This window comes from Rhinolophus sinicus, linkage group LG04, assembly GCF_036562045.2.
Source record: "Rhinolophus sinicus isolate RSC01 linkage group LG04, ASM3656204v1, whole genome shotgun sequence".
Taxonomy (NCBI): domain Eukaryota; kingdom Metazoa; phylum Chordata; class Mammalia; order Chiroptera; family Rhinolophidae; genus Rhinolophus; species Rhinolophus sinicus.
Genome location: NC_133754.1, coordinates 164,942,405 through 164,955,386, shown reverse-complemented (window position 1 = coordinate 164,955,386; position 12,982 = coordinate 164,942,405). Strand labels below are relative to the sequence as shown.

The window sequence follows — 12,982 nt, the reverse complement described above, 5'->3', positions numbered from 1 at the left end:
CCTCTCATAAGGGGAATCACACAGTGTATGTCCTTTTGTGAACTGGTTTACTTCACTTGACATAATGTCTTCAGGGTTCATCCATATTGTAGCATATGTCAGAATTGCCTTCCTTTTAGAAAAAAAAATTGTGATAAAAACACATAACATAAAATTTACCATCTTCCCCATTATTAAATGCATAGTAGTGTTAACTATATGCACACTGTTGTGCAATAGATCTCTAGAATTTTTTCATCTGGTAAAACTGAAATCTATATTCATTGAACACTATCTCCCAATTTTCCCCTCCTCCCAGCCCCTGGTAACCAGCATTCTACCTTCTAAGAGTTTGACTACTTTAGATACTTCATATAAGTGGAATCATGCAGTATTTGTCTTTTTGTAACTGGTGAATTTCACCTAGAATAACGTCCTCAAGGTTCATCCATATCATAGCATGTAAGAAGATTTCCTTATTTTTTAAGGCTAATATTCCATTACACCCCAACACACCACCACCCTCCACATTTTCTTTATCCATTCATTCATCAATAGACATTCAGGTTACTTCCATCTCTTGGCAGAATAATCCTTCAATAAACATAAGTCTGCAAATATCTCCTCGAAATCCTGTTGTCAAATCTCACCTAAAAGTGAGATTTCTGGATCATATAGTAATCTATTTTTTTAAAGACTTTGTTTTTTTTAGAACAATTTTAGGTTCACAGCAAAATTGAGAGGAAGGTACAGAGATTTCCCATATACCTCCTGCCCCAACACATGCATAGCCTTCCCCCGTTATTAACATCCCTCACCAGAGTGGAAACTTGATAAAATTGATGAACCTACATTGACAGGCTATAATCACCCAACGTCCATAGTTCACAGTAGGTTCACTCTTGGTGTTGTACATTCTATGGGCATGGCCAAATGTATAATGACATGTATGCACAACATTAGAGTATGAAACAAAGTATTTTCACTGCCCTAAAAATTCTCTGTCGTAATCCTATTTTTAATTTTTTGAGGAATTCCATACTGTTTTCTATAGCAGACACACCATTTTACATTCCTAACAACAGTGCACCAGGATTCCAATTTCTCCATATCCTCACCAACATTTGTTATTTTCTGGTTTGTGGAGTTTTTGGTTTTTGTTTATGATAGGAGCTATCCTATTGGGTGTGAAGTGGTATGATTTTGATTTGCATTTCCCTTATGATTAGTGATGTCCAGCATCTTTTCATGTCCTTATTATTAACCATTCATATATCTATTTAGAGAAATGTCTGAAGTCATTTGACCATTCAAGTCCTTTGTCCACTTTAAAATTAGGTTGTTTGTTTGTTTTTGTTGTTGAGTTGTAGGAATTCTTTATATATTCTGGATATTAACCCCTTATCTAGATAGTAACCCTTATAAAATCTGTAAATATTTTAACCCATTCTTTGGATTGCCTTTCACTCTATTATGTTCTTTGATGCACAAAGTTTTAAATTTTGATGTAGTCAAATTTATTTATATTTTTCTTTTGTTGCCTATGCTTTTGGTTCAGATCCAAGAAATTACTGCCAAATCCTAAGTCACGAAGTTTTGCCCTATGTTTTCTTCAAAGAGCTTTATAGCTTACTCGTGCATTTGAGCTCTTTTGTGGACTTTTGACAATTCTCTTAGAGATTTGGAAATTTCCCACTTAAATCTAAATTATCCTTAAAAATATTCCTCTCTGAAATTAATGATTGAGACCTACATATTTGAGATAAAAAGGCCTGTGTATTTTCTAATAGAAATATAGCTGTAACAATATGTGGACACAGATAACAATAAAAATTATCTGTTTCTTCCAAAGCAATTTGCACCTCAAGCGATGGAAAGATAAAAGGGGGTAAAGATAATGCAAAAAGTAGAGAAAGAATTATCTCAGTGAAAAAAGTAATATTGAAATTAAATCTTACCAGGTCCAATTTTAAGTCACCAATCCAAAGAACAATATTGATTCTTTTGAAAAATTCAGAAATTTCAACTTAGGGTTGCTGTTAAAATTAAGGTGTTTAGGTCTCTACACCAAAGGCTCCCTATTATAATTTTATAGTTTTTCTTTTTGCTTTTTAAATTATTATTTTCTCCATCTTCCATTGCTGTGCTTCTTGATGCTGCCATTATTATTATTATTTTTAAAATGTCACATTGGTTGACTCATTTTGCAAATAGTAAGGGTGCCTTTGTAGCTAGGCATCAATTTAAGAAGTCTGTTTTCTGAAATAATGTTTACTCATTAATATTCTTGAACACCTACTCTGTGTGAAATACACTGTGGGACAATGTGGGAAATACAACACTGCAAAATTCACCAGATGGGTCTTCTGAACAGGACCGTAATAGGCCATACTCAGTACCATGTAGACTTAGAAGGATACTGACCGGGAAACAAACAATGCCAGCAAGGCAGCACGGGCATTTCTCTCTAGTTGATTGTCACAGCAGGCAATACCGCCAACAAGGAACTAGCTCTCTTTCGGCCCTCTGGATGACATGTCAGGTCCAGGGACCAAGACTCACTCACATCCCTTAGATTCAAGAGAACGTATTAGAAGGTAGTTCGGCACTAGATCATAGCTTTAAATGCCACGGTAAGACATACAGACTTCTATTATTTTTACCACTGATTTCTGAGTAAGGGATTAACATGATTGCAGCTCTATGAATAGTAACATGGCAGCAGTATGTAAGGGAGCTAGAAGTAGAGAGAGACTAGAGGCAGGAGACTATTACATTCCCTGTGCGGAATATTAATAATATTAATAATAATAATAATAATAATGGAACAGCAGCAGCCAACACTTCTTTTTAGCAACTTAGTATTTGCCAGACACTGTTCTAATCATTTTTCATGTATTAACTCCTCATAACCGCCCTCGGAAGTAGTTTAGGTACAAATCTTATCCCTATTTCATAGTCAGGAAACTAAAGCATAGAGAGATCAAGTAACTTGCCCAGGGGTCTCATAGCTATTAAGTGCAAGGACCAACAAGCGAACCCAGGTAATCTAGCTCCAATGCCAATACTCCTAACCATCTCCCAGACCATGCTGTGTGTGCTCACATTGTCTAAGATTTTAGAAAAAGCCTTAGAGAATAACTAACCCCCCCACCCCAAGAACCCTGATAATGTCAAGGCTGATCGTTCTGGTATTTGACTCAGCAAATCAACACATCTGAGGATATCACATAGGAACAGAAAATGGTATCTTACAGAGTAGTCGGTACCTCTTTATTCAGTGCCCACCAAATCCCAGTATTCTTCACACATCACCTCATTTAATATTTACAACAAGCTACGAGCGCGGCATTATTTTAAATGCACATTTTTTTCAGGTGAGGAAATCTAGGCTCAGACAGGCTATACCTTCTATCCCTCATTACAGAGCCAGTCAGTGACAGAAGCAGAATTAGAATCCAGATCCAAACCAATTCCATTCACTTCCCACTCTCTGAAGCTGAGGGCATTTAGCAGTGGCACAGGAATACTGCCAGTCTGTAGTCCTTGCCCTCAGAAGACCAGCACCCCCATCTTAGAGACTGTGGAGCCACGCTGGTGTGTGTACAGCTGTGTTCCCAAGCTCTTTCTCCATCCAGCTAAAAGTTATACCAGGTGGATGCCCGAGTCAGAGCTTGTTCAAAGGAACTAGAACCAGCGGTGAATCTGGGAAGGACTGAGGCAGCTCTGAGGATTCCTACACACAAAATACAAACATGAAACCACAGAAGTTCAAAAACACAGGCTTTAAGGACTATCAATATGTGGCCCTCCACAAAGAGAGGTTAAAAAAAATTCTCTGAAGAGACTGAGGCGAGTCATAAGGAGCTGAGGATGGCACCTGGATATTAGAACCCAAGAGAACTGAACTAGAATTCAGGGAATTGACTATCCTTTTTGTTTCTCAGCTAATTCCCATATGTTTAACCTCAAAGTTTCTTAGAAAACTGGTTAAGACATAATGTTCCACTGAAAAAGCAAAAACAAAATTATATATACTAACACATTGGAAAATGGTGAAATTTTGGTTTTTACTTCTTTTATTTTCTCTGAACTTTTCAAATTTCCTAAAATAGACATATATTACATTGCTATCCAGGAGTAAAAATAAAATATACTAATTGAAATACTTTTAATCAATACTTAGGAAGGAAAAGAAAAAAACAAATATTACCTAGAGTAATCGAATAATTCCCACTCAAAATCACCTGAGGGGCTACATCAAAATCACCTGAGACATTTGTTAAAAATACAAATTTCCAGAGCTCAAAGACCTACTCAGTCAGAATTTCCCTGGGTGGAGTCCAGGAATCTAGAGTTTGAACTCCCTAGGAGACCATAACATTTTTTTTTATCAAGGAAGTCCAAAAATGCTTTCAGGTCTCTTTTTCTTAAAGTTCTTTGATGACTTTTTAAACACGAGGGCACATTTGTATTCGAAGACAAACTGATAATATTTCACAAAGAGAATAAGTGACTGGGTGCAGCCTTGGATGGCCTATTGTCTCACCATTCGTCTCCGCAAACTTCTGAACATCACTCAGGGTTTTCAATTCTTGTCTTGGACATGCTGCTACACACAGTGCTACAGACTTGATCTTCCGATTTATCAAGTCCAGATGGCATGGGTCCAAAAAGAACACATACCTAAAGCGTGGAGAAAAACATTGAGATATTATTTTTCAAACTACATTCTTGTTCACTGCATATCTGACTCAGCCTAAAAGCAAAGAACATCTATTCCATACTCCTTCACAAATTTAATCATAGATGATCAAACACTTCACGAATCTAATCACAGATACATTGTTTAAGTGCTTATATGTATACTGTTAACAGTGGGAATGGAGGTATTGTAGGACTCATGTTTTTCATGATTATTTTTCTAATATTTAAATTTTTGTCATGTGTATTTTATAATTAGAAACTATTTTAGTTTTTTAAATAATTAATTTTAGAGTTTGTTTTTTGTTTGTTTGTTTGTTTTGTCAAAGTTATATAAAAAAAATTACTGGGAGGGGGGGCGGCCGGTTAGCTCAGTTGGTTAGAGCGTGGTGTTCATAACACCAAGGTTGCCGGTTCGATCCCCACAAGGGACACTGTGAGCTGTGCCCTACACAACTAGATTGAAATCATTACTTGACTTGACTTGGAGCTGATGTATCCTGGAAAAACACACTTAAAATAAATAAAAAGTTAAAAAAAATTAGTGGAATATCCCAATACTGCTATATAATATGAATTGTAGTTTATATGTAAACTTTAGTTAATGAATATAAAATTATATGTAAAATGTTTAATTACAAAAATGAACATAGACACTTTAGCTAATGAATATATAATTCTAAAACTGCATTATAAAATTAAATATATAAAATTGAATTAAGATGAGAAGAAAATAAACCAACATTTTAACTATAGTCATCTCTGGGTGTCAGAATAAAGTAATTTCAATTTACTTTTTTCACTTTTTAGAATTATCATTTTCTAGAAAGAATGCAAATTACTTTTGAATTGAATAACTATAATAAATATTGTTTATTTAAAAGGTCCATTTCCTATAAATAAAAGAATCCCCAATCCTAAATTTTCCCTTGTGTATACTGTACAACTATATTTTAGAAAAGGGAAAATTAATTAGAAATTACATTAAAACAGATTTTTTAAATGTTATAAAGTAGAAGAGGTGACAAAGATTGCAAACGTTATCATTTGCCCAAAGAGAAAATAAGAGCCAAACATTCTTAACTGAGATGAGCAAAATCTAATATTATGGATCAAGGGAGAGAGTTCAAGTAGAAATGCTCTCATGCAAAATAAGAGTTAAAAAACATCTAGCCCTGGGTGCAATGCTACTGGGTACATGGAAAGTTTTATAAAACTATGTACCTAACATTTCCCACATTGTTCAACTCTGTTGCTATACAGAGTTAAATCAAATCAGGAAAGAGAACAAAATAAAAGAATTAGGTGAGAACACTGAGAAACAAAAATGTAAAGTCAATACATGTACTGGGATGGACAATATAAAGGGATACCAGAAAATAAACAGAAAAAAGAAAAAGTAGGTATGTGCATTGGGGTGTGGGGGTGACCAAAGAGGCTTTTGCAGGTTGAATAACACTGCACATTTAAGCAGAGCAGGGGACCTAGAACCCAGCATGAAGGTCAAATATAAGCTACAACTCCTAAACCCCCCAAATAATTTGTAACCCTGTTAGTGACTCTGATACCATTAATGTTCTACATAGATAGAAGGAAAGAAAAGAAGCCAGGCAGAAAGATGGGGTTTGGAAGTGAGATTCACCGACTGCTTCTCTGGCTGATGACAAGGAACTAAGGTAGGGCACAGAGAAAACTTTCTGGCAACCTTCATGGTGAAACAATTATTCCCTTACTAACTCTCCCTCCACCTGTCCTGTACATCTTGCTGAGCAGGCCCATGCCAGGGACCCTGTGCAATGAATCACTGGGGAACGTTCAGATCCTTGAGGAAGGTGTCATAAAACCTTTGAATTATTTACCACCACCACCAATAATACTATTAACAATAAAAATAAAAATAATGGTAGCCAACATCTATTGAGTACTTACTATGTGCCAGACCGTGTATTAAACCCTTCACACATACAAGTTCTGCCAATTAAGTTTGTGAACTTGCCACTGTGTGCTTACAGTGGCAGCACTGTACAGACAGCTCTGTAAGGTTTCATAACCTTGGTATATCAGTGTCTCACAGCTGTGCTCGTGTTGACGTGTGGCGGTGTCTTGCTGAGTGGAGTTCATTATTGTTGTTGCGTGTTTTTGTGTGCCATTGTGAGAAGGTCTGAGCTTGAATTAGAGCAACGAACAAACATTAAATTTCTTATTAAACTTGGCAAGAGTGGAAGTGAAATCAGGGACATGTTAGTCCAAGTTTATGGGGATAATGCCATGAAGAAAACAGCAATGTACAAACGGATTAAGTGCTTTTCTGAGCGGAGAGAACGTGTCACTGATGAAGAGAAGTCAGGGCAGCTAGTAACGAGCAGAACTGACAAAAACATTGCAAAAATTCGTTGAATTATATGTCAAAATCATCGGCTGACTGTGGGAAGCATAGCAGACCAAGTGAACATCGACAGAGAAACAGTTACCGTGTTTTCCTGAAAATAAGACCTAGCCATCAGCTCTAGTGCATCTTTTGGAGCAAAAATTAATATAAGACTCGGTCTTATATTATAGTAAAATAAGACTGGGTATTATATTATATATTATATTACATTATATTACATTATGTTATATTATATTATATAAGACCCGGTCTTATTTTATTAATTTTTGCTCCAAAAGACTCATTAGAGCTGATTGTCCAGCTAGGTCTTAGTTTCGGGGAAACATGGTAGGAAAATCACAACCGAAAATCTTGTCATGAGAAAGGTGTGTGCAAAAATGGTCCCAAAGGAGCTCACCGATGAACAAAAGCAAAGGAGGGTTGAAGTTTGCCAAGACCTTTTGGAGAGGCAAGACGATATTTTGAGATGTGTTATCACTGGTGACAAAACATGGGTGTACCAATACGACCCTGAAACAAAGTGTCAAAATGTACAACGGAAGTCAGCCAATTCTCCGCGACCAAAAAGTTCTGTCAGTCCAAACCAAGAGTCAAAATGATGTTGCTAACCTTTTTTTGACATCAGAGGGATTATTCAGTATGAATTTGTACCAACTGGACAAACAGTTAACCAAGTTTACTATTTGGAAGAGCTGAAAAGGCTGCAGGAAAGTTAGACGACCTGATTTACCAACAATTCATGGCTCTTGCTTCACGACAATGCACCAGCTCACTCTGCATTGTCTGTGAGGGAGTTTTTAGCCAGTAAACAAATAACTGTATTGGAATACCCTCCCTACTCACCTGATCTGGCCCCAAGGACTTCTTTCTTTATCCAGAGATAAAGGAAATATTGAAAGGAAGACATTTTGATGGTGTTGAGGACATCAAGGGTAATACAACAGCTCTGATGGTCATTCCAGAAAGAGTTCCAAAATTGCTTTGAAGGGTGGACTAGGTGCTGGTGTCAGTGTATAGCTTCCCAAGGGGAGTACTTCTAAGGTGAGTGTGGTGATATTCAGCAATGAGGTTTGCAGCACTTTTTCTAGTATGACTTTGTGAACTTAATTGTCAGACCTCGTAGGTGTTGGGAATTGTCACATTCATGACTTTATTTGATCCTCACAACTTTATGAAAGGCCATCACCATTCCACAGAAGACAAAACTGAGACACCAAGAGAGCTAGTAAAGAGCTAGAGCTAGCAAATAGCCCCAGAGAGCTAGTAGATGACAACACATGAAATCAAACCTAGTCTTTCTGAGTTTTACTATTTTTGATCTGCTCTATTCTCAAAATATTTCCTACAAATACAGTAATTTTAACTGTTCTATATTAACTTTACATATTGTTTCCAGCATTCCAGAGTTCATTCAATGCATGGCAACGTGTTTATATGTAATTATATTTTAATTAATTAGTATTTAACTAAATATTTGCTTAGTAGAAAAAGTGTCTGTATAAAACAAATTTATGATTCATTAAAACTACACTTTCTTGTCTTTTGATTTGAAAATGTCCTTAGCCAGGCAAGTATATCCTTGGCTTTACTTTTACTTAAAACAAAATGAAGTATATGCGGCAATTTTATTTTTTTGAAATGAAACAAATAACAGCTCTCAAATAAGCATGACATTGGCAGGCCAGATTATTATAACGAACAAATCTACAGATGAGTGTTTTGCAACTGAGAAGGGAGAGACACCAGGTAAGAGGCTACAAAGATTCTAGAAAGGTTCTTAAAACACTCAGCCTACATTCACTCTGCAACCAGAGAAGTGGTTGGGAAAGGGACGGGGCATATGAATTTTTAAAAAGCATCTTAGGTAACTCTGATTATGCCCAACTCTGATTATGTCCCTATGCCCTATCGTTTCAGGGTGCAGAACCACTGTCACAGATAGCGCAGAAACCTAAGTTAAAAGTAAATTTTCATTGCTATCCTTAGTGAATCTCTGACTAGACCTATTAATAACTTAAAAACAACTCTGTTTATGTTTCACATCTTTTAGAGGAGTTGGAATGAATATAATACCCAAAGTGGGAGTTAAAGAAGGAAGAGAAGCAACAAGAGAAAAATACAAACTAAACAGCCTCGATACCTGCTGGCATTGGCAGGTACAAGATGTACAGGACATGATCACGATATTGAGAAGACCATATTTGCAAAGAGCATTGTGAAATAGCCTAAGTGAGCTTTGACCTCAAATGTTAGGGACTGAAGAAAAATGCTCAGACTAAACTGTAAAGCAAACATTACAGAGGATGGCAGGTAAGGCATGTGAATATGTACTACAGTTGAGGTGGTTTCCGGGATTTATTGAAGGAGAGCAAAAGATAAGTTCATTTAAAATTGAAATTTTTGAAATACAAATAAGTGATCCCCAACAAGGCAGAAAAGGAAAGATATATAAATAAAATGTGCGACTACACAGCGAACTGAAGGGGAGAGATGCACCAAAGAAGAAAACGGGGCAATGACACAATAGAAGGGCAGTCAGGTATGGAATCCCAGGAAAAGGGACAAGAGACACACAAAAAGGTGACCTTTAAAGCTGTGCTCAGAGCAAGAAGATGAACACTGAATGATAAAGATGCCAGAGATGGTTCAAAACTAGTTTCAACTTCTATTTTGCTTTCACTTTCCTCACGGAAGACAGGGCGAGGTAAAGAAAGTAAGGTTTACTGAGAATTCACTTGGGGCCACAGGGCATGTTAGATGCTGTCCTCACACATCCTAATTCAACAAGAGGGAACTGAGATTGACAAGCTGGGCAACAAACCGAAGGCCACACCGACGTGAACCCTGGGGAGACTGATTCCCAAGTGTTGCTCTTTCCACCTCGGCCATTCCAATTGAAACCGGAAAGTGAGACTAAATGTAATGGGGATTCAGGTACAGACCAAGCAAGTCAGCTGATTAAACTGGGTCAATCCGGTGGGACCCAGAGCAGCTGAAGTCCTACCTGGACATGACAGTTCTGTTATGGCATGCAACACTTCCGGGATCAGAATTAAATAGGACGATATGAAAACATGTGATTCATTCAACAAACATTACTAAGTGTTTCCTGTGTGTCCACTCCTGGCCTAGGCCTTGGGGATATGAAATTCATAAAAACAAACAAATAAACAAACAAACAACAATAACAAAACAGTTCCTAAAGGCAAGTAAGTTACAGTCTGGAGAAGAAAAGACAAATATACAGAGTCATTTCAAAAGTCACATGGTATATGGCAAAGTTGAGAAGGTAGAGGAAAGGAAATAGTGTAAGCATACACAGAGGATAAGGGTTTCCGAGGAAGCATTATGGAGCAGGAGGCAGTATCTAAGCCACATTTTGAAAGTGAGTAGGAATCTTCTAGACAGATGGGGAAAGGAACAGTCCAGGCAGAGGGAACTGCATGTGTAAAGGGCATTATTTAAGGAACTGCAAACAGTTTGATGAGGTGGACAACAGGATGGGACATGAAAGTGCTGTGCGCTAAGAAGCAGGGGGGAGAAGCGGCCATCCTTGGAATTGGAGGATCTTACAGCTCCGCTCCATTAGGTAACGTGCTCCCACATGGCCACGGCAGTGGTGGCCCGCTCTAACCAGCCTCTCGGGTTGATGGCCGGAGAGCGTGAGGCTGGGGTACCAGTGGCGTTGCTTCAGAAATGAGCCTTTGCCATTAAATTGCCTCCTGCTGCCATGGCAACTCTGCAGCAAGGCCTTCTGGAGCAAAACGTCGCAAGCAGATACACCGGCTGCTGGCTGCCTGCGCCGAATTTGGCTTCTCTCCTCTCTGATCAGGATGGAAGTGCTGCTGCACTAAAGCCGAGCGCCGGAAAGCTGGCTCAACAATTCCTCTGTCGCCTTCTGCGTTAGTGATTCCTGACGTGTGTTTTCCCCAGAGGGGAATAAAAATGGAGTCTGATCATTTTTCCAATTATTAACCTCATATCAGCTTACAATTTATAGCCCCTTCCTACAGAGTCTAGTGCTGCAAGGGAATCACACCAAGAGGAAAAGCACGACAGGCTGGCAGAGGCCCTGCTACTGCGAATCATAGACGGCTGAGAGCCTGGATCGATGTACCACCCACAGTAGAATCCTGCCCCGGAGGCCTCTTATTTCCTAGGTGGGGTACCAGCAAGGCAATTCCAGTCATCCCATCGGGGTGGGACCCAGCTGTCCCATGAAGGCTATGTACAAGGAGAGCTATAAGGCCAGCACACTCAAGTGTGGGTAAAACCCTAGTAACCCAACAACTGATGGCAACCCAGAATTAACCAAAACTTCACTGGCCCTCAACTTGCTGGAACAAAGCTATGGGGAGATAGAGAAACAAGTTGACAGCAACAATTTGTCTTTAAAATTGTACCTCAAGGCTGAGAGAGTTGTACAATGTTCATAATGCCCCCAAGATGGTAGGGACACAGACTAGAGAAGAAAAAGAAAAGGACGGAGGTGCACTGTAGGAAACCAGACCCAGGAGGGTGACGAGCTTCCAAGGCCTCCCAATCCAAACGAGGAAAAGGCAAAGATATCCTGAGAAAGAAATGGAACTTGTTAAAGAAATGCCCAAGCATGTACCTCCCCAACCTCCAAAGAAACCGCTGAACTCTAAACAGCAGGGCAGTTTCTACATTAGCACTTCTATGGCCCTCCGTGCACAGGTAACTGCTAAGAAGAGAAACTTCCATAGTCCTTTCTGGTAAACTAATGTCATTGAGAACTGAAAACCATTTAAAATTGTGGGGGAAGCCCAGGGGTCAGATGAAGACAGCTGTACACAGAGACTGTTTACTCTTTGACCTCTCCTCCCATTGGTCTCTTTTCCCGTTCCTCAAACACTCTGCTACTGTCTCACCTTGGGGCCCTTGCACTTCTGTATGCCTGAAATGTTCTTTCTCCACAGGAGCAGCACGGCTGTTGCTTAGCACCCTCACTTGCTTCAAGTTTTCACTCAAAAGCCACCTTCTCAACAAAGCCTTCCTCGGCCTCCCTATCTAGAATGCCAGCTCTCCACTCTGATGCGCCTTAGCCATCTTTCCTGCCTTATTTGCTTTTCCTCAGAGCTTACACTCACTAACACACGGCATAATTTACTTACTATCTGTTTGGTAGCTGTCTCCACTGGTAGAATACCAGCTCCCAGAAGGGAGATATTTGACTGTCTAATTAATTCATCACTATATCCCCAGTGCCTAAAATAGTGCCTGGAATAAGGCAGGAACTCCTTTCCTATTTGTTGAATTAAGAAATGGATGGTAATTATGTGAAGTTTTGCCAAGTGAGGCAGGGGTAGAGGGAAAGTAAGAAAGAAGACATATTAGGTAGAAGGAAATGCTCTCATTCATTCAACAGAAATTTATTAACATCTCTGCTAGGTGCAGGGCTAAATAAGCACTAGCGATACTGTGATAAATAAGACTGACATAAACAATTATCTCCCTTCCCAACATTTACAGTCCATAGAGTAGGGAAGCAATTACTAAGGTGTGTAAACGTTATAGCAGAGAAAAGAGGATAGCAGAGGATGCATCAAAAGAGTGCCATGAAGGGAGAGTCAGGAGTTCAGAAGAAAGGAAAATCTAAAGCCAGGACCTAAATAAGGAGTAAGAGTTAGCAAGGTGTGGAGGAAAGGAGGTGGGAGCAGGGAGGGAACAGAGCATGAAAAGGCTGATTATAAAGTGAGAGTATAGCATCACTGAGAAAGTGAAAAATATCAGGATGCTTGAGATGGACTGTGATGAAAGAGACAAGTGGCTAGACAGGCAAGCTGGAGCCAGAGCACGTAGGGCTGCATAAGTGGTCTTAAAGATGCTAGGAAGTTTGGAATTCATCCTAAAGATACTGGGAAGCCACTGAGAGTTCACCAGCTGCAA

The 12,982-nt window shown here is 38.9% G+C and overlaps 1 protein-coding gene across 3 annotated transcripts in view; it reads right to left on the bottom strand.

The window, feature by feature from the left end:
- Positions 1-12,982, bottom strand: part of SLC44A1 (solute carrier family 44 member 1) — a 178,524-nt gene that overhangs the window by 84,386 nt on the left and 81,156 nt on the right. For all 3 annotated transcript variants that reach the window (XM_074330783.1, XM_074330782.1, XM_074330784.1), the window contains exon 4: positions 4,529-4,665. In XM_074330783.1, coding sequence (XP_074186884.1) covers positions 4,529-4,665 — 137 coding nt within the window. The remainder of the gene's footprint in view (positions 1-4,528; positions 4,666-12,982) is intronic.